General features: G+C 43.9%; 1 protein-coding gene across 1 annotated transcript in view; it reads left to right on the top strand.

Annotated features, from left to right (window-relative positions):
• The window catches only part of UBE2J1 (ubiquitin conjugating enzyme E2 J1), a 90,054-nt gene extending 64,112 nt beyond the window's left edge, over positions 1-25,942 (top strand). The window contains exons 5-8 of the mRNA XM_077289736.1: positions 10,611-10,716; positions 13,584-13,707; positions 15,262-15,357; positions 24,084-25,942. Coding sequence (XP_077145851.1) covers positions 10,611-10,716; positions 13,584-13,707; positions 15,262-15,357; positions 24,084-24,353 — 596 coding nt within the window. The 3' untranslated portion in view covers positions 24,354-25,942. The remainder of the gene's footprint in view (positions 1-10,610; positions 10,717-13,583; positions 13,708-15,261; positions 15,358-24,083) is intronic.
• Positions 25,943-26,175: the final 233 nt, after the last annotated feature.

The following is a 26,175-nucleotide window of genomic DNA, read 5'->3' on the forward strand; positions in this document are numbered from 1 at the left end:
ATGAGGTAATAACTCAGGAACGCTTCAACGGATCCTAGCGATTCTGAGATTGTTTTTTCGTGACATATTGGGCTTCATGTTAGTGGTAAATTTAGGTCGATAATTTTTGAGTTTATTTGTGAAAAAAACGGAATTGTGGCAAAAAAATTGAAAATTTCGCAATTTTCACATTTTGAATTTTTATTCTGTTAAACCAGAGAGTTATGTGACACAAAATAGTTAATAAATAACGTTTCCCACATGTCTACTTTACATCAGCACAATTTTGGAAACAATTTTTTTTTTTGCTAGGAAGTTATAAGGGTTAAAATTTGACCAGTGATTTCTCATTTTTACAACAAAATTTACAAAACCATTTTTTTTAGGGACCACCTCACATTTGAAGTCATTTTGAGGGTTCTATATGGCTGAAAATACCCAAAAGTGACACCATTCTAAAAACTGCACCCCTCAAGGTGCTCAAAACCACATTCAAGAAGTTTATTAACCCTTCAGGTGTTTCACAGCAGCAGAAGCAACATGGAAGTAAAAAATGAACATTTAACTTTTTAGTCACAAAAATGATCTTTTAGCAACAATTTTTTTATTTTCCCAAGGGTAAAAGGAGAAACTGGACCAGGGACGTTGTTGTCCAATTTGTCCTGAGTACGCTGATACCTCATATGTGGGGGTAAACCACTGTTTGGGCACATGGTAAGGCTCGGAAGGGAAGGAGCGCCATTTGACTTTTTGAATGGAAAATTATCTCCATCGTTAGCGGACACCATGTCGCGTTTGGAAAGCTCCTGTGTGCCTAAACATTGGAGCTCCTCCACAAGTGACCCCATTTTGGAAACTAGACCCCCCAAGGAACTCATCCAGAGGCATAGTGAGCACTTTAAACCCCCAGGTGCTTCACAAATTGATCCGCAAAAATGAAAAAGTACTTTTTTTTCACACAAAATTTCTTTTAGCCTCAATTCTTTCATTTTCACATGGGCAACAGGATAAAATGGATCCTAAAATTTGTTGGGCAATTTCTCCTGAGTATGCCGATACCTCATATGTGGGGGTAAACCACTGTTTGGGTGCACGGCAAGGCTCGGAAGGGGAGGCGTGCCATTTGACTTTTTGAATGGAAAATTAGCTCCAATCGTTAGCGGACACCATGTCGCGTTTGGAGAGCCCCTGTGTGCCTAAACATTGGAGCTCCCCTACAAGTGACCCCATTTTGGAAACTAGACCCCCCAAGAAACTTATCTAGATGCATAGTGAGCACTTATAACCCCCAGGTGCTTCACAGAAGTTTATAACGCAGAGCCGTAAAAATAAAAAAATAATTTTTCTTTCCTCAAAAATGATTTTTAGCCCAGAATTTTTTATTTTCCCAAGGGTAATAGGAGAAATTGGACCCCAAATGTTTTTGTCCAGTTTGTTCTGAGTACGATGATACCCCATATGTGGGGGTAAACCACTGTTTGGGCGCACGGCAGGGCTCGGAAGGGAAGGCACGCCATTTGGCTTTTTGAATGGAAAATTAGCTCCAATCATTAGCGGACACCATGTCGCGTTTGGAGAGCCCCTGTGTGCCTAAACATTGGAGCTCCCGCACAAGTGACCCCATTTTGGAAACTAGACCTCCCAAGGAACTAATCTAGATGTGTGGTGAGCACTTTGAACCCCCAAGTGCTTCACAGAAGTTTATAACGCAGAGCCATGAAAATAAAAAATAATTTTTCTTTTCTCAAAAATGATTTTTTAGCCCACAATTTTTTATTTTCCCAAGGGTAACAGGAGAAATTGGACCCCAAAAGTTGTTGTCCAGTTTCTCCTGAGTACGCTGATACCCCATATGTGGGGGTAAACCACTGTTTTGGCACACGTCAGGGTTCGGAAGGGAAGTAGTGACGTTTTGAAATGCAGACTTTGATGGAATGCTCTGCGGGCGTCAGGTTGCGTTTGCAGAGCCCCTGATGTGCCTAAACAGTAGGAACTCCCCACAATTGACTCCATTTTGGAAACTAGACCCCCAAGGGAACTTATCTAGATGTGTAGTGAGCACTTTGAACCCCCAAGTGCTTCACAGAAGTTTATAACGCAGAGCCGTGAAAATAAAAAATGTGTTTCCTTTCCTCAAAAATATTTTTTTAGCCCAGAATTTTTTTATTTTTGCAAGAGTAACAGGAGAAATTGGACCCCAAAAGTTGTTGTCCAGTTTCTCCTGAGTACGCTGATACCCCATATGTGGGGGTAAACCACTGTTTTGGCACACGTCGGGGTTCGGAAGGGAAGTAGTGACGTTTTGAAATGCAGACTTTGATGGAATGCTCTGCGGGCGTCAGGTTGCGTTTGCAGAGCCCCTGATATGCCTAAACAGTAGAAACCCCCCACAAGTGACCCCATTTTGGAAACTAGACCCCCCAAGGAACTTATCTAGATGTGTGGTGAGCACGTTCAACCCCCAAGTGCTTCACAGAAGTTTACAACGCAGAGCCGTGAAAATAAAAAATCATTTTTCTTTCCTCAAAAAAGATGTTTTAGCAAGCAATTTTTTATTTTCACAAGGGTAACAGGAGAATTTGGACCCCAATATTTGTTGCCCAGTTTGTTGTGAGTACGCTGATACCCCATATGTGGGGGTAAACCACTGTTTGGGCACACGTCAGGGCTCGGAAGGGAAGTAGTGACATTTGAAATGCAGACTTTGATGGAATGGTCTGCGGGCGTCACATTGCATTTGCAGAGCCCCTGATGTACCTAAACAGTAGAAACACCCCACAAGTGACCCCATTTTGGAAACTAGACCCCCGAAGGAACTTATCTAGATGTGTGGTGAGCACTTTCAACCCCCAAGTGCTTCACAGAAGTTTATAACGCAGAGCCGTGAAAATAAAAAATAATTGTTCTTTCCTCAAAAATTATGTTTTAGCAAGTAATTTTTTATTTTTGCAAGGGTAACAGGAGAAATTAGACCCCAGCAGTTGTTGCCCAGTTTGTCCTGAGTACGCTGGTACCCCAAATGTGGGGGTAAACCACTGTTTGGGCGCACGTCGGGGCTTGGAAGGGCAGGAGCACCATTTGACTTTTTGAACGCAAGATTGGCTGGAATCAATGGTGGCGCCATGTTGCGTTTGGAGACCCCTGATGTGCCTAAACAGTGGAAACCCCTCAATTCTAACTTCAACACTAACCCCAACACACCCCTAATCCTAATCCCAACTGTAGCCATAACCCTAATCACAACCTTAACCCCAACACACCCCTAACCACAACCCTAACCGCAACACACCCGTAACCCTAATTCCAACCCTAATCCTAACCCTAATCCCAACCGTAACCCTAATCCCAACCCTAACCACAACTGTAACCCCAACACACCCCTAACCCTATCCGTAACCCTAACCACAAGCCTAATCTTAACCCTATTTCAAACCCTAGCCCTAATTCCAACCCTAACTCTAATTCCAACCCTAACCCTAAGGCTATGTGCCCACGTTGCGGATTCGTGTGAGATTTTTCCTCATGATTTTTGAAAAATCTGCAGGTAAAAGGCACTGCGTTTTACCTGCGGATTTACAGCAGATTTCCAGTGTTTTTTTGTGCAGATTTCACCTGCGGATTCCTATTGAGGAACAGGTGTAAAACGCTGCGGAATCCGCACAAAGAATTGACATGCTGCGGAAAATACAACGCAGCGTTTCTGCACTGAATTTTCCGCACCATGGGCACAGCGGATTTGGTTTTCCTTAGGTGTACATGGTACTGTAAACCTGATGGAAAACTGCTTCGAATTCGCAGCGGCCAATCCGCTGCGGATCCGCGGCCAATCCGCTGCCAATCCGCTGCGGATCCGCGGCCGATCCGCTGCGGATCCGCTGCGGATCCGCGGCCGATCCGCTGCGGATCCGCTGCCGATCCGCTGCCGATCCGCTGCCGATCCGCTGCGGATCCGCGGCCGATCCGCGGCGGATCCGCGGCGGATCCGCTGCCGATCCGCTGCCGATCCGCTGCCGATCCACGGCCGATCCGCTGCCGATCCGCTGCGGATCCGCGGCCGATCCGCTCTGTGTGCACATGCCATAACCCTACCCCTAACCCTACCCGTAACCCTAACCCTACCCCTAACCCTACCCCTAGTTCTAACCCTAGTTCTAACCCTAACCCTAGTGGAAAAAGAAAAAAAAATATTTTCTTTATTTTATTATTGTCCCTACCTATGGGGGTGATAAAGGGGGGGGTTTATTTATTATTTTTTTATTTTGATCGCTGTGATAGAACCTACCACAGCGATCAAAATGTACCTCTAATGAATCTGCCGGCCGGCGGGCGCACTGAGCATGCGCCCGCCATTTTGGAAGATGGCGGCGCCCATGATGGAGGCGGACGGGGACCGGGAGCCTCGGTAAGTATAAGGGGGGGGAGATCGGGGCACGGGGGGGGGCGTCGGAGCACGGGGGGGTGACATAGGAGCAGGGGGGGAGCGGGCAGGAGGACGGGGGAGCGGACAGCAGGACGGGGGAGCCGGCAGGCGGACGGAGGGGACCGGACCCTATAACGGAGCACTGGGGGGGCGATCGGTGGGGTGGGGGGGGGTCACATTAGTGTTTCCAGCCATGGCCGATGATATTGCAGCATCGGCCATGGCTGGATTGTAATATTTCACCAGTTTTTTAGGTGAAATATTACAAATCGCTCTGATTGGCAGTTTCACTTTCAACAGCCAATCAGAGCGATCGTAGCCACGGGGGGGTGAAGCCACCCCCCCTGGGCTGAAGTACCACTCCCCCTCTCCCTGCAGATCGGGTAAAATAGGAGTTAACCCCTTCACCCGATCTGCAGGGACGCGATCATTCCATGACGCCACATAGGCGTCATGGGTCGGATTGGCACGGGTTTTCATGACGCCTATGTGGCGTCATGGGTCGGGAAGGGGTTAAAGGCACATGACCAGCATGCCCTCCTCCTAAAGGCACAAGACCAGTATACCCTGGTCTTAAAGACGCACGACCAGTATTCCCTAGTCTTAAAGGCGCATGACCAGTATTTACTGGTCTTAAGGGCACATCATCAATCCGAAGCTGGTCACCCTAACTGAGCTCTGGAGCCTTCGCCACTCATCCCCTAACCGCAACCCATGGTTTTCTCGGACCAAGAGATTGAATCCCTCTGTGAACCCTCTGTGGCTCAGAGTGCTCGCAGGACCGAGATACATGGTCCCTCTCCTACATGGGAGCGTCCGCTAGCAGGGGCCGCAAGTGTTCTAGAAAAACGTACAGGCATCTGCAAAACGGAAGTTTTTCATTTCCTAATCTCTCCCCCATGATTTGTTGAGAACAACGCTGAATATGGATCGCATATTGCCTTGGATTGCAAGAGCTTCAGAAAAGGAGGGACTCTCCTATTTATACCATCAACAAATCGACGAGCAATTCACTGGACAGAAGCCGCTAAGTAGGTTGCCATACCTGGTCTGATTTTTATGGGCGACGGGTCCTTTTAAGGGCACCGATTCCCCCCACATCTTCAACAGACGAACACATGCAGTGTCGCCTCCATGTATCCTCTTCTGCATCCAGGCCTAATGCCAAACAACCTGCCCTGTCCACCCGGGGACCTCAACTCTGGGGATGTACAGAGGCACACATGTTTGGCGTCCGAGCACCCCCCTTTGTATCAATTTAGGGGATGATGCAAGAAAGCGGACGATTCCTCTCCACGTCCCTGTTAACAGAATGGTGGATCGAAGGTTCCTAATTTTCTACTCTGCACGAAGATGGCAAGAGGCCTGCTGGTTGCAGCCCCTCATTCTGCCACTTGGCAGTCTAACCGGGTGGAATTTCTTGTGGTATACCTACCAGTATCCCTGCCCGATGTATCATCAATTAAAAAACCACAGACGGTCGGATAGCAAATCTGGTTCGTTCTGTCTTGTGGCTTCGGGTTCAGCGCTCTACCCTTCTTTAGCGCCACATGATGTTGCTTGACCAATAGTCTCCTGGTCAGAGACCTTACCTACTTCAATTCAAATCAAATCTTCTGAGCGGGAGACTAACAAGGGATCGTATTTTTTCTACAGACCCATCCAGCAGTAGAAGCATTGTCCTGGACAGTCTAGATCTAAGAGATCTTGGTTTCACGAAGGAGAAAATGAAAAGTATGATCATTCCTGGACCTCAAACTTCTAACAACCTTTGACAAGGCCCTCCTTTTTCAGATGCAGTTCCTCCGCTCAGCCATTACTTCAACAAAAAAAAAATAAAATAAAAAAAATGGAGTTTTCTGGCATCCTTCGACATTCGGTTTTCTTACCCTCACATGCCTACTTTTTTCCCCTCTACAATTATCTCTTCTCCTTTCCATTCGCGAACAGCATTTTCAAGTCACGACCTCGCCTTTCAGCCTGGCTACCGCACCACAGTGGTCGCAACGCTCATAGCAGTTGTCATGTGCTTCTTGCACCCTAGAAACATGGTCGTCCTGCCCTACTCGGTCGACTTTCTAGCCGCTCTACAGGGACTACGCTAAGTCGTCTATATCACTTGCAATACCCTCTCACTTGGGCTAGCAGCTAAACTTAGACAAGTTTTTTCCTCATTCCCAGCCCAGCAGATCCTCTTTGACGATGATCCTGCACAAGAAGGATGGTAATTCTCTCTCTCGAGTCAAGGTTGTGGCCCTTCAACACGGAGCTTATGCACTTGATCACTCATTCCCTCGGTTCATTCAATTAGCTAGGAGGGTTCTGAGCAATAAGACGAAAACGGAAGTAGTTTTCTTTTGCTCCGCTCGTTTTCAGCAAGTCAATCAGGCTTTCAAAAGGTAGTCTCTAAGCTCCTTCCTCATCCAGAGCCTTCTTCTTGGTCCAATGGTTATTAAGGATACCAATGCCCGTCTTCTTCTCCCGATCATTTCTCTGGGGATCCGAACAGTACGGCTAATCCTACAGCAGGTCCACTGCCCTTAGGCGGGTCAACCATCTGTCTTCAATTTGGATAATGCCACGGCTGTGCCATACGTCAATCATCTCGCAGGTACCCACAGTCAAGCGCCATGGCCGAGGTACCTCGCACTCTCTGATGGGCCGAGATCTATCATTCGGTGATCTCAACAGTACATGTCCCTGGAGTAGAACACTGGGCGGCTGACATATTCAGCCGTCAGGGTTTTCTCCTCATGTGAGTGGAAACTTCACTCGGAAGTCTTCCTTCACATCTGCCTTCACTGGAGTACTCCAGATGTAGGTCGGATGGCGTCCAAGCTGAACGCCTATGTACTCCAGTTCATGGTTTGGCTTCAAGATCCAAGTCCATCGCAGTGCATGCTCCGTTTCTTCCACGGTACCAATTTCCATAACTCCTCTTCCACTACGTCTTGAGATCTTTTTGGAAGCAGAAAAGGCCCCCAGTGATCCCGGGAGACCCGCACTGACCATGTCAGGTTTTCTCGCTTGCGGTACTAGTATTTCTCCGTCTTATTTCGTCAAAACTGGAAATATGGACCTTCTCGCAGGGAGCCTTCACCTGTAGTTCTTCCCTACCGCGTACCGTTAGATCTGGGGGACCTTAATGGTCCTGGGGATCTTACAGTAGACTCCTTTTTCGATCCAGAAAGACTTTACTATCAGGGAACGTCACTCCCCTTTTTTCTCTGCGTTCTTGTCATCCTAATGAGTCTTCAGAGCTTGCCACTCTGTTCCTTTCAGTCTTTTTTCCTTATTACCATCAATGCATCGTTGCCCTCAAGCCATCCCCTTCCCTCGTTGCCAAGGTGGTTTTGTATTCCCACTGTTGCAGGGGCATCGTCCTCTCATCTCTTTCGGCTCCAGTCCACACAACGGAATGGGTTCTCCATAATCTGGAAGAAGTGAGTGCTCCAAGTGGGTACGTATCGAGGACGGCGTCCTTCCGAAGGTTGGACACTTTGCTTGGGCTTCTCGATGGTAAGTAGGCTTCCCGACGGTCACAGGAAGGGTTTAGCCGTGTTCATCGGCCACGTTAGCCTGGTGGATTCTTTTCACCATCCAGGAGTCCTTCCGTGCTAGATGTCAGCCTATCTCCCTGTCTCAGGGCTCTAGGCACCAGGCGTCGGCAAGCACGACCGCAAGCTTGCGAATTCCTCCAGTCCGCATGCATTCTTGAAGCACTATAATTCACACACTTCCACAGATGTGAGTCTGGGCAGGCGGACTTTGCAGGCCGCCTTGGCGCACTTGTAAGTAGCGGTTACACGGCCTGATCTGATGTTGTCCCCACCCAGGGACTGCTTTGGGACATCCCATGGTCTGTGTCCCCCAATGAGGCGAAGGAGAAATAGGGATTTTTGTGTACTCACCGTAAAATCCTTTTCTCCGAGCCATTCATTGGGGGACACAGCTCCCTCCCTATTATTAGTTGTATTTGTTTTTATCATTTGATATGTTATACTCTCATATATAATGTGACATGCTATACGCTTATATGTTGTTATTGATCTCCTACTGCTTTTGCACCGAACTGGTTAGCTGGGAGCCAGCAGAGGGGTGTATACTGCAGGGGAGGAGCTAACTTTCTTTGTAATACTTAGTGTCAGCCTCCTGGTGGCAGCAGCATACACCCATGGTCTGTGTCCCCCAATGAATGGCTCGGAGAAAAGGATTTTACGGTGAGTACACAAAAATCCCTATTTTTTAAAATAACATAATAATAAATAAAAAAATATTGCATCCATAAATTTGTATTTTTTTAATCTAAAAAATAAAAATAAAAAAAGTTCACATTTGGTATTGTCACATTAGTTAACCCTTGCAGTGAACGCCTTAAAAATAAATAAAAAATGTGGCAATAAACGATGCTTTGTCATCATCCTGCAGAACAAAATGTGGAATAAAACACCATCAAAAAGATGAATGTAAATAAAAATGGTATAGCTGAAAATGTCATCTTGTCCCGCAAAAAACAAGCTGCTATACAGCTCCATCAGTGGAAAAGTAAAAAAGTTATAGCTCTCAGAATAAAGCGGTGCAGAAATAATTTTTTTTTGTAAAATAGTTGTGATTGTATAAAAGCGCCAAAACATAAAAAAATTATATAAATGTTATTGCTGTAATCGTACAGCGCAACAACATAACCCCCCCCCAAAAAAAAAAAAAAAATCCTGAATTTCTGGTTTTAGTTAATTCTGTCTCCCAAAAATTGGAATAGAAAGCAATCAAAAAACTTTGTGCCCAAAAATGTAACTAATAAAAACGTCAACTCATCTCGTAAAAAATAAGCCCTCGCAACTCTGTCCTCCGAAATATGGAAAAATTGTAGCTCTCAAAATATGGCAATGCAAAATAAAAAGCATAATAATTAATTTAATGTGTGACCGCAGCTAAAAAGAAAAAATATATAAATAAATCTGGTATCGCTGTAATCGCACCTACCACTTATACTGCATGAGGAGCGGTGTAAAAGATAAAACCAATTCTTCACTTGCTGTTGATTTTTTTCATTCTGCTTCCCAAAGATCACAGTAAGTGCTTGCATCGGGGTCTCTGTGTAAATCTCTGAAATACCTGATTTTGACGGAACTCCCATTGGAAGATTCCCTATAATGAGGCAGATGGAGGCGCTGTGGACGCCGTCTGACCTGTGATCCAGCGATGTCCGTTTTTTTGGGCGTGCATAAAAGTGCGGTTGACCACAATTTTTTGCACTTTTGAAAAGGACATTTTTGAACAGAGGCCAGACGGAGTCCAAAGTAACTCTGTTGCCTCATTATAGTGAATGGATCCCTTGGGGGTTGAATCACGTCACTCAGAGATTTAGATGGAAACCGCAATGTAAGTGCTCAGCTTGGAGCGCAGGATAAATGTGATCCCAAACGTTATGTCAAGTGTTCTCAACAAAAGCTTCAACTCAATCCACAAAAAAAGCAAGTCCCCACTCAGGTCCGACATCTGTTAACGGAAACATAGAGGCTTCCACGTTACTGGTAGCACACAAGCTCTACAGAAGGGGATTTATTTTCTTAATATATATTTAATATTCCTTATGTAAAATAGGTGGCAGGTCAGTGAGGGATCAGTGACCTGTCAGAAGTCATACTGGTGAATACCTAATCAGAGCACCACATGAAGACCCCCCACAGGCCGCCCCGGAGCATGAGCATATCATTAACTCAAAACTGAATATAAGCATTAAACTACAACCACAAGATGGATTTCATCAACCAAAGTATGTTAATCAGTATAACGGCGCCAACCTGACACTGTGTGTAGGTTACTGTGCACAATGCTGCTGACAGGTTCCCTTTAAATAGCTGTTTATAAAGAAAAAAAAATGTTGTCACCATATTCTGAGAACTGTAACTTTTTATATTTTGGTCACATGCCCTTCCAGGTCACATGTGATACTAAATGAGAGTGCTGTGATGGTGGGGAGAAAAGTTTTTTTTTTCTCTTTTCATGGATTACTGGAGGAAAACTGTTCTTTAGGTTCTATAGATCATATTTTTCCAATAGTTTTGTGGCTGTTTAAGACAATCTGAGTTTGTGCTCTCTCTAGACCTAACCCTATTTAATGCATGGATGTTGTTCTGTATTATAGAGCATTTTGCATTTTAGCTATAGTTTGGCTATAAACTGACACAATTTATCTTGTTCTTTTAAGTACGAACTGCATTGTTGGCCATCATTGGATTCATGCCTACAAAAGGAGAAGGTGCCATAGGTTCCCTGGATTACACACCTGAAGAAAGAAAAGCACTTGCCAAAAAGTATGTACTCCTGTATCTTAGACAGGGGGCACCTAAGAGTATGTGCACATGTTGTGGTGTTGCTGCGTTTTTTTTCCTCGACTTTTTGTGAAAAAATGCAGAGTTTTACTGTACCAGCAAACTGAAGGAGATTTCTGAAATCTCATGCATATGTTGATTATTTTTTTTCCTTGCAGATTTCAAGCAGTTTCACATCTGCAGCATGTCCATTCTTTCAGCTTTCCTGCAGCGTTTTTCACCCATTGAAATAAATGGGAAAAATGCATCAAAAACGTGTGCATCTTACGCAGCATTTTTTCTACCAATATATCCACATTTGCAACAGATTTATCTGCTGTAAATATTGAATGTTTGCACATAAGGTTGTATTTTTTCCCATTAACAAATGGCATATATAATAAAGGAGCCTCAGCAATGATTTAGCGCTCCGGCCTCTCTCTTGCCTTTCCTTGCACAGAGACGCCTCAGCCACCTTCTGTGCAGGGGAACTGCATCACCGTTCCGATAACATAATTAGAGCCGACAGCAGTTCTCCTGTCCATCTTGTTCTTCGTACTACATGAAGACACTGGAGGGTGAGTATAAGAATGGGGGCACAGGGCTTATATTTAAAGCACCACTCCAGCACTGAAAAATAATACTGGAATGCTGCTTTAAGATGCCATGGGAGAACTATAACTCCCTGCATGTCCTGCAGATCCTATGGCACGCTGGGAGTTATAGTTCATCACAGGAGTTTTTATTATTATTATTATTATTATTATTATTTATTTATAAGAGTTTATAAGAGTTTAAGAGTGCTTTTTTATGTGCTGTAATTACTAACCTTTTAATTAATTCTTTCTTGTACAGGCTGTGCTCAGTGCAGGTCCTGCAGCCAGCCATCACCGCACAGTGCCACTGTCTTATGACCTCACCACAGATCATGTAACTGTTTGTAGTGAGGTGTCTGCAGGACCTGTGATGACGACATGAAGAGGGAGGGCTCTGTGCTGTCATGTGATGCTCCAGCCCGCCCTCTTCATGACCTCACACAGGTCCTTATGCCGCAGCACTCAGCATCCAGCACAGCCCACACGTGGCTGTGCTGTCAGGTATGCAGCGATCTTGTCTCCCCTGGCACCCTGCTGCTGCCTCATCCACTGGACACACGATCTCCCCAACTGCTGCAGGAAACCGATGCTGGGGAAACCATGTGTGTCCGCTGTTTAAGTGACGGAATATTCATTTGCTGCTCCCCACTCACTGCTCAGCGCTGACAGGTGGGCGGGGAAGAGGCTAATGAATATTCACTGCACTTTAATCATCGGGATCACATGGTTTCCCCAGCACCAAATTTCCTGCCTCCTGTGATCCCACTCCGCAGCTGCCCCCTCCCCACATGCTACATTCCAACCATAAGACGCACCCACACTTTCCTCCCAAATTTGGAGGAAAAAAACTGCGTCTTATGGTCCGAAAAATACGGTATATACGAGTACATATATATATATATATATATATATATATATATATATATATATATATATATACACCAACATGGTAATGTTGAAAATTACAAGTTGTCCAGCAAAAGAAATAAATTAACCCTGTAATACAGCTCTGTTGACTGGAAATTAAAAATAACAGATTTTTAATGTTGCAATTTTCCAGGAATGGAATTTGTTTTTTTTTTCCCATAAACTGGTCACTTGAGGTTTTTCTACAACATTTCCACAGGAATAAAGGGGTTGTCTAGACTTGTGGATAAAGTTTGCAGTCACTCGGGCGCACTGTCAGGATTTTCCGGGATGAATGCTCATGTGGCAGCAAGAATGTGATTTGCGTACTTCTGGCCACATTCCGACTAGAGTTGTCCAGCCTCGCTCTATTCACTTGCATTGAGTGAGGCCATGCACATCTAGTCATGTGGAAAAGCCGCGGAGACACCATCACGTGTTTCTCAATGCAAGCAATCAATAGCCAGGTCTTACCCCGAAACAGCTGTCTGTGGATGGATACCATGTTTTGGCATAGGTGGTTTTCCTTTATTGGATGCTGCCCTTCCCGTGGTTGTTCCTTCTCAGTGAAAGACCTGGCTATTCATTGCTTGCGTTAAGAAACACGTGATGGTGTCTCCGCGGCTTTTCTACATGCATTTGCATATTTCCCTTTAGGGATGGGGGCAGAAGGATCACTGCGTTGAGAAACACGTGATGGTGTCTCCGCGGTGTTGGATGTTTTGATCTCCACGAGATCATTCATCCTTATGTTTATAGTTTATATGCACATCTAGTCGGCATGTGGCCACATGTATGCAAATCACATACTTACTGTCCTGCGACCACTCACTCCCAGCGCTAGTATTGCAGAATCCTGACAGTGCGATGTTTTGGAGGACTCTACAAGGTTTTAATTGACTACTACTATTTTAGAAAATGTCTGTTACTTGTATGTGCAGTTAGCTTAGTATGTCTATATTGTGTGTACCTACATAAGCCTATGTATGTGTGTGGTTAGTGAATGAATGCTTGAAGCTATGTGTGTGTTTATGTATGTATGTATACTGTATATAGCAAATCTTTGCCCCGCAGTTGACTTTCCATCCATGATATGTATAGCAGTTGTTAGTACTGAGGCAACTTAGGGGATCTATAGCTTCCTATGAACAACTCGTCTGTGTCATGAAGTGATTGTCATTGTGTTCTTTCCACTCTGAAGACACATTGCACATAGTCACTCCACCCATGAAGTAATAGCCTGGTACCCTGCTTGCAAAATCATATTTGTTCCCATTCCTGTGCAAGACGCTATGTTCTACTCCTCTAATACAGGGAACACCTATTTCAGGACTTTTGCTGATCTTCTTCATTCTTGTCTGTGTGCAGGTCTCAGGAATACTTCTGTGATGCATGTGGGATAAGTATGAAATCTGCCTTGCTGCCACTTAACTCACAGTCTAGCAGAGATGACAAAGAAGACCGAGAGCTTGCCAGACAAATCAGTTTTACGGTATTAAGCGGATATGTATTTTGCATAGTATATTTTCTCTTTGGTTGGGTTATAGAGTAATAGATGCAGCATCCATATTTGCAGATTCCATCTAATATTGTGGTACTTTACCCCTAAAGGTAAAGGACCAGTAAAACATTTTCATAGTTGAAGTCCCTTAAGATTTTTCTGGAGCATGTGTGTGGGGCATAGAGAAACATTTACACATGCATTGGGTTCTGTCTGGATTTAGGCCTGGAATCCACTTGTAAATCTAGACAGAATACACAGCCTACGAATAACTCTGAAAGGATCATATCACATCCCTGGAGCATACCAGAAAATGACACAAACCAATGCCACAGTCAATACTATTCTTTTTCAGCGTAACTTAAAGGGAACCTGTCACCAGTTTTGTGACATAGCAGCTAAAAAAAATCACCTTTTTCAGCGTCTGCTCTGCATTCCCTAAATCCTTGTATAACCCCGACTCCCCTTGTATAGTCCTGAAAATCTTTTTTAATTTCTCCCATGCTGTATGGTAATCGTCTCAGTCCGGTTCTGATGAACGTGGTTTTGGGCCTCTTAATCCCTCCCATGGGCTGTTGCTCGCCGTCCCACTTCGTGGATGACGCCTCTTGCGCCTTGCGTCATACCGCGCCTGTGCAGAAATATTGCGCTTTGTGCCTGCACAGTATGCTTTGCCCAACTGCAGGCAAAGCTGAAAAACAGAGGTGTCATGCGCCAGCACATGTACCTCCGGCTCATGTACCGGAACTAAATTTGCCAGCGCATGCGCACTCCTGTTTTCGGCTTTGCCCGCAGTTGGGCAAAGCATACTGCGCAGGTGCAAAGCGCAATATTTCTGCGCAAGCGCGATATGACGCATGGCGATGTGGATCGTTATCCATGTCAGGAGGACGGTGAGCAGAAGCTGGAAGGAGGGATTAAGAGGCCCGAAACCATGCCTATCGGACCGGACTGAGACGATTACCATACAGCGCGGGAGTCAGGGGTTTCTGGAGTATACAAGGGGAGTCAGGGGTTATATAAGATTTTGGGAATGCAGCTCAGAAGCTGAATAAGGCGATATTTTTAGCTGCTATTTCACAAAACTTTTGACAGGTTCCCTTTAATGTTCACACAGGGCTCGATTCATCAAATCTTTTTCACCAGTATTCTGGCTTTAAAAGCTTTGAAAAGACACATAATATGGGTGAAACCGGTGGCTGTACTAAATTTGATTTTTGTCGTTCTCACCAGTTTTGGCCAGCTCCTAGATTGTGGGTGGAGCTGGGACAAGACATGCAAGGCGACTGTGACTCGTCAGATTCATGATGAGCATCAGCGTTCGCCAAGCCACAAATCTTACTTTAGCAGGGGCTGGAGTCGGCTATATGGCAAGGTGCACGGCTCTCACCCGGCGCTCCTACACCTCTTCATGAGTCAGGCATGTCTGATTTCAGTACTGAACTCATCACCAACAGTGTGAACAACGCCAGTCTTGATTTATTGGGCCCATAGTATTTATTTACTCTTACACGTGAAAGTTTTACATGTTGTTTTTAATATCAGACTCAAATGAATCCTCCTGGAAGTTCTCAAAAAGAAGAAAACAAGCATCTGCAGAAGTCACCAGAACCCGACCAAACGACTTCTACAATTCCTCAGGTAGGTTTAGTTTTATTTTATTTTAAGATATTCAAGGTTGTCTTGTGGATTCTTTTTTTTTCTTTAATGCTCTGTAAGACTCTGTTCTTGCCTGCATTTTGCAAACCGGCTGCTCTGTTCTGTTCTATGATGAAGAAAGAGACTTCATGCAGAGGATGACACCATAACAGAAATGAAAAGGACCCCAATATGGTTACTATGGTCCTTCTTGCGTCATCTGCATCCGTTACTGAAGAGCAATAAAAATTGCGCACATAGTCCCAGCGTGCAGAGCAGTAGTATTCCACCAGCTGCCTTTCGTCTTCCAAGCAGCGCATGACGTCCCTGCCATGTGCTGCTTACAAGCATAAAGCAGCTGCTGGCATCGGAACAAAATGCTGCAAGGGAGCGCCGGGAAGGTAAGTGTAATGTTTTTTTTTAAATGTTTTCTGATGTGGCCATACATACCAGGATGGGGGTGGGGGACGATTATAAGGATGGGGCTATGCATACCAGGACCGGGATAGGGGCCAATCATACCAGAATAATGATGGGGCCATGCCTGCTGGGATAAGATGGGGGGCCCTGCATACCAGGATAGGGATAGGGCCATGCATACTAGGATAGGGATGAGGGCGATCATTCCTGCCAGGATAGTGATGAGTGGGACCATTCTTACCAGGATAGGGATAAGAAGGCCATGCACACCAGGATGGGGATGAGGAGGCCATGCAACCCCAGGATAGGGATGAGGGGGCCATGCATACAAAGATAGGGATTAGGGAGCCATGCCAAAAATTACGATAAGTGGTGAAAAAAAATTCACAAATGTATATGAAAAATAGTTTTTTTTGCCATTTTCTGTGCTCATAACGTTCTAATTTTTCATGATCTGGGGCTGGGTGAGTGCTTATTTTTTGCTCCCCTGTGCTGACGTTTTTATTGATACCATTTTGAGGTAGATACATTGTTTTGATCACCTCTTAATGTAATGTTGCTGCGACAAAAAAAACTTTGGTTTTACTGATCAGATTAATTTACTATATATGTTGATAGATTGCATATTTCTGAATCTGAACGCAGCAATATCAAATGTGTATTATTTTTTAGTTGTTTTATTTTTAATGGAGCAAAAGGGGGGTGATTTGAACTTTGTGTTTATTTTTTTTCTTTTAATCCTTCCCTTATGAGACTTGAAGCAGCGATCACCCAATTGCCAGTGATATACATAGCAGAGCTAAAGCTCTGCTATGTATAACAAAAATTACGATCTCCTATGATCACTGGCCACAAGCCAGCGTTCTCAGGAGATTCACAGTGACAGGGACGGGGGTCTTCTGCAGACTCTCGGCTGTCCTGAAAGCCTATCTGCACGTTACAAGGGCACCGGTGGGCAGGACTTATGATGCGCTTCCGATGTGCACATGTTAAATACCATTGTCAGTGATTGACAGCGGCATTTAACTTAACAGCCATGAATGGATCTCGGGTCCACCCACGACTATTAGAGGCACTTGATGGCTGACTAAATCAGCCAGCATGTGCGGGGTAAAATTCAGGCTCAGCGCCAGAGCCAGCATCATAGGCAGGAGCACGGCCGATGACATAAAAAAGCTTGAGATGCCCCTTTGCAAATTTTAGCTATGCAACCATGTTCTTTTTAAAAGGAGATTTTCTCCTGAAAACCCTTACAAACAAGCCATGCTTGTGCGTTTTTTTCCCCAATCATACCTCTATGAAGTGGAACATTTAGCATGCTAACTGAGGCCTGTAGAGTCTGATTTCTAGCTCTTAGGTTTTTAGCAATTCCTGTGAGCATTGCATGGTCTGACCTTGGGTGAGCTTCTTTGGACATCCGCTCTTGGGAAGATTATCAACTGTCTTGAATATTTTCCACTATAGATACACTAGAAATACATGAGTGCCGGCGGCAGTGCCGGGTATTGATGTGAGAGACTCATGCGAGTTTTTCGCATTGCACTCACAAGTGTGACCCCGGCCTTACAGTGATTCCCAGATAGGTGGGCAGCAACAATTGCTTCTCTAACCTGATTGCTGATGTTTTTCTCCTGTTTAAAATTGTGTTTGCCTAATTTTAAGACATTGTAAGGACAAGATGTTTATTTTATTATGTCATCCCTCATAAAATCATAGAATTAAAACAGGGTGTACTTATTTTTTCCCAGACACGGCTGGATATAATTAACCATTACTTCCACTAAATATATACAGTACAGTGAACCAATGTGCCCCTTAAATATAATTACCCACTATTCCCAACCCCCCAGTTCCCCCTTCCCTCTCAAAAATACAATTTTCCATTGGGCCCCACCAATCAAAGAAAAAAATCACTTTCCTCCCTTCTGATGTTCCTGTGAAGTGCTTTCTACCTGCTGCCCAGACTCCAGCCGAATGGCAAGTGGCACAGTGTGACCCCATTACGCCAACTCTGTCAGAAATAACAGAAATAATGTATTGAGTGGCGAGGCAGTGAGAAGAGGGAGTGGGTCACCTTAGGTGGGGTTACTTAAGCAGAGATGTCCCCAGTCTTCCTTAGTGTGGTCCATCTCTGCGGACAATTCTTCTTTCTTTGGTGCATGTATTTGGTGCTAAAAATCATTTTTGCAAATTGCTTCTTTTAAAAAATTTTCACCATTTGGCTTTTGCAGGTTTTCCTGCACATTCATCTTATGTGTTCTGTGGTTATAAATCTGCTAAGAGGAGATGAGAAAAAGATCGATAACGAGTTAGAAACGCTCGTATTGGACCATCCGAATGAGCTCACTGACAGATTCACAGTTGACCCAATCTGCAGCGAGCAATAGACTGTGCAACACAGAGGGAGGGTATGATAATACCCAATTTTAGCCAAAAATTAATGTATATAATGAAGAAAAATGCCCTAAAAATATTCAGCCGTTGAACCAGTTGCCATCATGCAAGCTTGCAGTCATATAAGATTGTCACCTTTATCTAATGTGTTTAGTAAAGTGAAAATATTTCTATAAGTTCATGCAATTAAAATTGCTATTAAAATGCTGAAAAAGGATTCCTGGTGAAAAAATGTAAAGTGCCAAAGACCCCACAGAAAAGAGTGGGAATAAGCAGTTAGATATCAGTTCTGTAAATGTGATTAATAACACTATTACTATTACACACTGCTCGGAGGGAATCGCAGGCTTTCATGTATTTCTCCTAAATCTGAAATTTGTTGAAAGCCTCCGGTTTATATAATACTGCTCTTATAATTGAAAGTATTAATTTGGCATTTGCCTAATTCTCTTAGGCCGGGGTACTTATATAACCCATCCATTATGGGAGTGCATGGAGTCTGGTCCTGAGCCAAGGCAGCTGCTACCAGACTTTTATAAATGCAATCTAAATTCAGTGACAAATTGTGCTGAAATCCCTGATAAGCCGCACTTTATTTATTTATTTGTTTATTTTAGCGGTGGTGGGCCCGGCGATTGGTATAGACAAAAACACGTCTAATAACGTCAGACCATCTGTTGTGGCAAGCTTCGCATTTTACAGGCTTGGTAAATTGGGGAATACCCTCCAGCTGCCCCTGCACACCATGAGCGCAGCCAGTAACCGCTCTGGCCTTTGTCTTTTGTGTTGTTCTTTGCTGGTGCTTTCTGCAAGTGTCTGAGTCCACGTGTCACAAGTGACGGCGTCCCACTGCTTTCTTCCAGTACTACAGTGCACAGCGTACCATGATCCCCTGCCATTAAGTGACGACGTCCTGCTGCGTTCTTCTAGTACTACAATGCACAGCGTACCATGATCCCCTGCCATTAAGTGACGACGTCCTGCTGCGTTCTTCTAGTACTACAATGCACAGCGTACCATGATCCCCTGCCATTAAGTGACGGCGTCCCGCTGGGTTCTTCTAGTACTACAATGCACAGCGTACCATGATACCCTGCCATTAAGTGACGGCGTCCCGCTGCTTTCTTCTAGTACTACAATGCACAGCGTACCATGATCCCCTGCCATTAAGTGACGGCGTCCCGCTGGGTTCTTCTAGTACTACAATGCACAGCGTACCATGATACCCTGCCATTAAGTGACGGCGTCCCGCTGCTTTCTTCCAGTACTACAGTGCACAGCGTACCATGATCCCCTGCCATTAAGTGACGGCGTCCCGCTGGGTTCTTCTAGTACTACAATGCACAGCGTACCATGATACCCTGCCATTAAGTGACGGCGTCCCGCTGCTTTCTTCCAGTACTACAATGCACAGCGTACCATGATACCCTGCCATTAAGTGACGGCGTCCCGCTGCTTTCTTCCAGTACTACAATGCACAGCGTACCATGATCCCCTGCCATTAAGTGACGGCGTCCCGCTGCTTTCTTCTAGTACTACAATGCACAGCGTACCATGATCCCCTGCCATCAAGTGACGGCGTCCCGCTGCTTTCTTCTAGTACTACAATGCACAGCGTACCATGATCCCCTGCCATTAAGTGACGGCGTCCCGCTGCTTTCTTCCAGTACTACAATGCACAGCGTACCATGATCCCCTGCCATTAAGTGACGGCGTCCCGCTGCTTTCTTCCAGTACTACAATGCACAGCGTACCATGATACCCTGCCATTAAGTGACGGCGTCCCGCTGCGTTCTTCCAGTACTACAATGCACAGCGTACCATGATCCCCTGCCATTAAGTGACGGCGTCCCACTGCGTTCTTCCAGTACTACAATGCACAGCGTACCATGTTCCCCTGCCATTAAGTGACGGCGTCCCGCTGCGTTCTTCCAGTACTACAATGCACAGCGTACCATGTTCCCCTGCCATTAAGTGACGGCGTCCCGCTGCGTTCTTCCAGTACTACAGTGCACAGCGTACCATGATCCCCTGACATTAAGTGACGGCGTCCCACTGCGTTCTTCCAGTACTACAGTGCACAGCGTACCATGATCCCCTGCCATTAAGTGACGGGGTCCCGCTGCGTTCTTCCAGTACTACAATGCACAGCGTACCATGTTCCCCTGCCATTAAGTGACAGCGTCCCGCTGCGTTCTTCCAGTACTACAGTGCACAGCGTACCATGATCCCCTGACATTAAGTGACGGCGTCCCACTGCGTTCTTCCAGTACTACAGTGCACAGCGTACCATGATCCCCTGACATTAAGTGACGGCGTCCCGCTGCGTTCTTCCAGTACTACAGTGCACAGCGTACCATGATCCCCTGCCATCAAGTGACGGCGTCCCGCTGCGTTCTTCCAGTACTACAGTGCACAGCGTACCATGATCCCCTGCCATCAAGTGATGGCGTCCCGCTGCGTTCTTCCAGTACTACAGTGCACAGCGTACCATGATCCCCTGCCATCAAGTGACGGCGTCCCGCTGCGTTCTTCCAGTACTACAGTGCACAGCGTACCATGATCCCCTGCCATCAAGTGACGGCGTCCCGCTGCGTTCTTCCAGTACTACAATGCACAGCATACCATGATCCCCTGCCATTAAGCGACGGCGTCCCGCTGCTTTCTTCCAGTACTACAATGCACCGCGTACCATGATCCCATGACATATGTGTAGCGATTATGGCGCAAATCTCAGCATTTGTATTAAAAAAGAAATGTTTATCGTTAACCCTTTCCTGTTGGATTTTTTGTCCATCCTTCCGAAGAGCCATTTTTTTTTCCATTGACATAGCCATATGAAACCTGTGTTTTAAGTTATAGTTTTTTTTATAGAAAGAATGGAGGGCACCACCACTAATATATTAAATAAAGGACATGTCCAGAATCTACCTCAACATGAAAAACCACAGACCACACAATAAAGAAAAGCATGTTGTAATGGAGATCAACGGGACAATAATAAAGTATCAAATATACAGTTATATGAAAAAGTTTGGGCACCCCTATTAATCTTAAGCTTAACTGTTGGACACAGTAATGTTTCTGCCTTGAAAAGAGGTTTATTGTACTAACAGAAAATGTGCAATCTGCATTCAAACAAAATTTGACAGGTACATAAGTATGGGCACCCTTATCATTTTCTCGTTTTAAATACTCCTACCTACTTTTTACTGACTTACTAAAGCACTTTTTTTGGTTTTGTAACCTCATTGAGCTTTGAACTTCATAGCCAGGTGTATGCAATCATGAGAAAAGCTACTTAAAGTGGCCACTTGCAAGTTGTTCTCCTGTTTGAATCTCCTCTGAAGAGTGGCATCATGGGCTCCTCAAAACAACTGTCAAATGATCTGAAAACAAAGATTATTCAACATAGTTGTTCAGGGGAAGGATACAAAAAGCTGTCTAAGAGATTTAACCTGTCAATTTCCACTGTGAGGAACATAGTAAGGAAATGGAAGAACACAGGTACAGTTCTTGTTAAGGCCAGAAGTGGCAGGCCAAGAAAAACATCAGAAAGGCAGAGAAGAAGAATGGTCAGATCAGTCAAGGACAATCCTCAGACCACCTCCAGAGAGCTGCAGCATCAACTTGCTGCAGATGGTGTCACTGTGCATCGGTCAACTATACAACGCACTTTGCACAAGGAGAAGCTGTATGGGAGAGTGATGCGAAAGAAGCCGTTTCTGCAAGCACGCCACAAACAGAGTTGGCTGAGGTATGCAAAAGCACATTTGGAGAAGCCAATTTCTTTTTGGAAGAAGGTCCTGTGGACTGATGAAACCAAGATTGAGTTGTTTGGTCATACAAAAAGGCGTTATGCATGGTGGCAAAAAAACACAGCATTCCAAGAAAAACACTTGCTACCCACAGTAAAATTTGGTGGAGGTTCCATCATGCTTTGGGGCTGTGTGGCCGATGCCGGCACAAGGAATCTTGTTAAAGTTGAGGGACGCATGGATTCCTCTCAATATCAGCAGATTCTTGACAATAATGTTCATGAATCAGTGACAACGTTGAAGTTACGCAGGGGATGGATCTTTCAGCAAGACAATGATCCAAAACACCGCTCCAAATCTACTCAGGCATTCATGCAGAGGAACAATTACACTGTTCTGGAATGGCCATCCCAGTCCCCAGACCTGAATATCATTGAACATCTGTGGGATCATTTGAAGAGGGCTGTCCATGCTCGGCGACCATCAAACTTAACTGAACTGGAATTGTTTTGTAAAGAGGAATGGTCAAAAATACCTTCATCCAGGATCCAGGAACTCATTAAAAGCTACAGGAAGCGACTAGAGGCTGTTATTTTTGCAAAAGGAGGATCCACTAAATATTAATGTCACTTTTCTGGTGAGGTGCCCATACTTATGCACCTGTCAAATTTTGTTTGAATGCAGATTGCACATTTTCTGTTAGTACAATAAACCTCATTTCAAGGCAGAAATATTACTGTGTCCAACAGTTGTTAGATATATGAAACTGAAATAGCTGTTGCAAAAAAAACAATTTTTATAAAACATTAAGCTTAAGATTAATAGGGGTGCCCAAACTTTTTCATATAACTAAGTTTTATTAAAGTTATGTTAAGTTAGTTAGTTAAGTTATAGTTTTTTATAACACCATTTCAATTTCCATATATTGCATTGGAAATTAGGTAAAAAAAAATACTGAGGCAGAATAAACATGATTAAAAAAAATAGTTTTCTCCACCATATCCTGAGACCCACAGCGTCTTTATTTTTCTCTTGATGGATGCTTACTTTCTGAGGGGGGCATAGTTAATATTGGTACCATTTTTGTGTATGTACAAGTTTTTTTGCTTTATATTCCATTTTTGGGGGAAGGTTATAAAAAAAAGGCTTTATATATTTGTCGATGTGATATATTTTTTCTGTTTTAAACAATATCTTTTAATCTGGTTTTCAGAAAATAACAACAAACAGTGTATGCAATCCTTTAGACTGACAAACATTGAAGTCTACATATTAATTAGACCTACATAAAATAAAATACAGCATACCATACAGGGCTGTTTTCAGCAAACTTCAAGGATTACATTCATGAAAATACCATCTCCTTCTTTAGCACTACTTCTGTTAGATACCGAATACATTCTGTTCCCCCCAATGGCAGAGTAATTGCCTCACATATTCTTCTAGCTATTACAAGATAGTGGAAGTCCCCAGGAATTCCTGCCAACAATGAAATAATAGAATCGATAAATAAAACTTGTGCTTTGCAAAAATGATATCACACAAAAATAATAAGTTGCAAGTTTCAATGTGAATTGGAAGGGTTGGTTGAATCATCCAGAAAATATTGTTCTAATTTAGTAGTCGATCTGATATTTTAACAGTTTTGTTTTATTTAACAGTTGGAAAAAATAAATGATGTAAACTTTGGTTCCTTTTTAACATATTTTTCTCTTAATTTCAAACTGTTTTTCAAGAAAAATTTTTTTGTAGTTTTTCAAGGAGATTTGTATTGTGGTGTATTGTTATGTCAGCAATCTCTAAGCCCGGCCTATGGCAAAGCTAAATAGGATGAGAGACCTAGGGGTTCCTGGATGCCATGGCAAATCATCATCACCAAGTGATTGCTCGCTGGTGACTTGGCGCAGTGGACTGGAAGGAAGGGGGATCCGTAATAACAGATTATTTATCTGTGCAATGTAAAACATGCAATGTAGTTTCTGTATGTTTTCTAAGGAATGAGTGCATTATCAAATGTTTATATTGTGCCATAGCTGGGATAATCTTTATATTATATTTATATTATATATTATTATATTGTATGATTTCATTCTAGTCACTGGTAAGATCTTTGCTCCTCACGGTTCATGTTTTCTGTATTATCTTTTCTATCCACAGGCCGAGGCTGATGGTGGTGAGCCCAACTCTGGTGAAGAGGTTACGCAGTCAGCACCCGCTGTGACCACCTCAAGGAGCCCTCGGCAGAGACGGGCGCATCAAAGGAGGAACCCAGCTTCTCCAGGTCTAATTGAAGTTCAGCATCATGCTGCCAATGGAAGTAACACTGGATCAGCAATCCTCATAGTTCTGCTCACATTTGCATTGGCAGCCCTTCTTTTCCGTAGACTGTACTTAGCCAATGAATACATTTTTGACTATGATCTATGAGCAATATGAGAGGAATGTCTCACTATACATGTGTATCAGGTATGTGAAGAAAACAGTCTACAATGACTGTTTATGGTATACTGTGGCATTTTTGCAGGGATTTAGTTGGCCAGACATCTACCGAAAGTGTTGATGCTAAAGACACACTAGGGAAATGGTCAGTGATGCAGTCAGATGCATGTCTGTTTTATATGGAGCTCTGCAGCACATCTATTACTTTTAATTGGTTTTATATTGTAGCTTGAGATGGGGAATGACTTGGTGTAATGAGGTTTTACAGTTTTTATAAATTGATGGCCTATTCTTTTAATTAAGCTGCATTTTAACTGAAAGATCATTTCTGAACAAGCTTTCTTAAAAAATATGTTCATTTTTCGATAATATTTCAGTGTAAACTGGCTGCTGATCACATGACGAATCGGTGAAATGATCTTTTGTGCAGTGCAAAAAAGATCATTGTTGTCGGCGGTGCATCATCCTGTGTAAAGAAGACTCGCATTGCCGAGAACCATGGCAGCCTATGCGCACTGAGCAGTCTATTACAGATCAGTGTGCATCAATAACCCCGGTCTGCCTGTGTAAAGTGGATAATAAATGACCACCGATCATTAAACGTTTACCGATCGGCAGTCATTTAGTGCCACCAATCGGTCTATGTAAATGAACCTTTAGTGTGGGGTCGTGCTTTGTACCCCTGCTGATCAGCTGTTCAAAGTGGCTGTGGTGGCGCTTTTACAATAAGGATATTGGAGGTCCGCAGCACCAGTCAGTCCTTCAGGGACCAGGCAATAGTATAAAGCAACTCCGGTATTTGCAGGGTCAGGACTCGGCCCAAGGGCCACATATGTACTTAGAAGGAAGAACAAAATGCAGCCTGTCCGTGGCAGTGGAAGCTATAAAGGCTTCATTCATCCATGGGCCGCAGACTTTTGTGTTTTGGATTGTGTGCTGCGTTTTTTTTCTTTTAAATGCCCCTTCAAACAGCTGACCAGCAGTGGGCCCATAGTAGGAGCCCAACCGATCTAATAGATAATACATTTTAACCCCTTAGTGACCAGGCCAATTTTTTTCAATTCTGACATGTTACTTTTATGTGGCATTAACTCAGGAATGTTTCAACGGATCCCACTGATTCTGAGATTGTTTTTCATGACACATTGTACTTCATGTTAGAGGTAAATTTAGGTCAATATGTTTTGCGTTTATTTATTAAAAAAATAGCAGACATTTGACAAAAATTTAGAAAAATTAGTAATTTTCAAACTTTGAACGTTTTATACCTTTTATTCCAGAAAATAATACCACACAAAATAGTTAACAAATAACATTTACCTTATGTCTAACTTACATAAACACCATAGGTCAATTGTCCTCTTATTTTGTTAGGATGTTAGAAGCTTGAACGTTTTAACAGCAATATTAATTTTTTTTGCAAGGAAATTTATGTTTTTAGAACCTATTCAATTTTGAGCAGACCTATATATTGGAAACCACCCAAAAGTGGTACCATAATGAAGATGGCAGCCCTCAACGCGTTCAAAACTGATCCTGTTTTCAGGAATGAACACAAAATGGAATTGCAGAAATTTTTTTAAAAAAAATTTCCAATAAAATGTAGCTAATATCTGAACCGGCCTTTATAATGCAATTATTTGACCTTGCATTGCCATGGCAACCATCAGAACCACACAACCGTGCTCTCCAGGAGCCGATAGGGTTAGAGGGAGCCCTCATGCTCTGTTAACCATCTAGATGCCATTGTCACTATTGACAAACAGCATCTAAGGGGTTAAACGGCAATTGTCAGCGGCAACACCGACTG

Source organism: Ranitomeya variabilis, chromosome 2, assembly GCF_051348905.1.
Source record: "Ranitomeya variabilis isolate aRanVar5 chromosome 2, aRanVar5.hap1, whole genome shotgun sequence".
NCBI lineage: Eukaryota > Metazoa > Chordata > Amphibia > Anura > Dendrobatidae > Ranitomeya > Ranitomeya variabilis.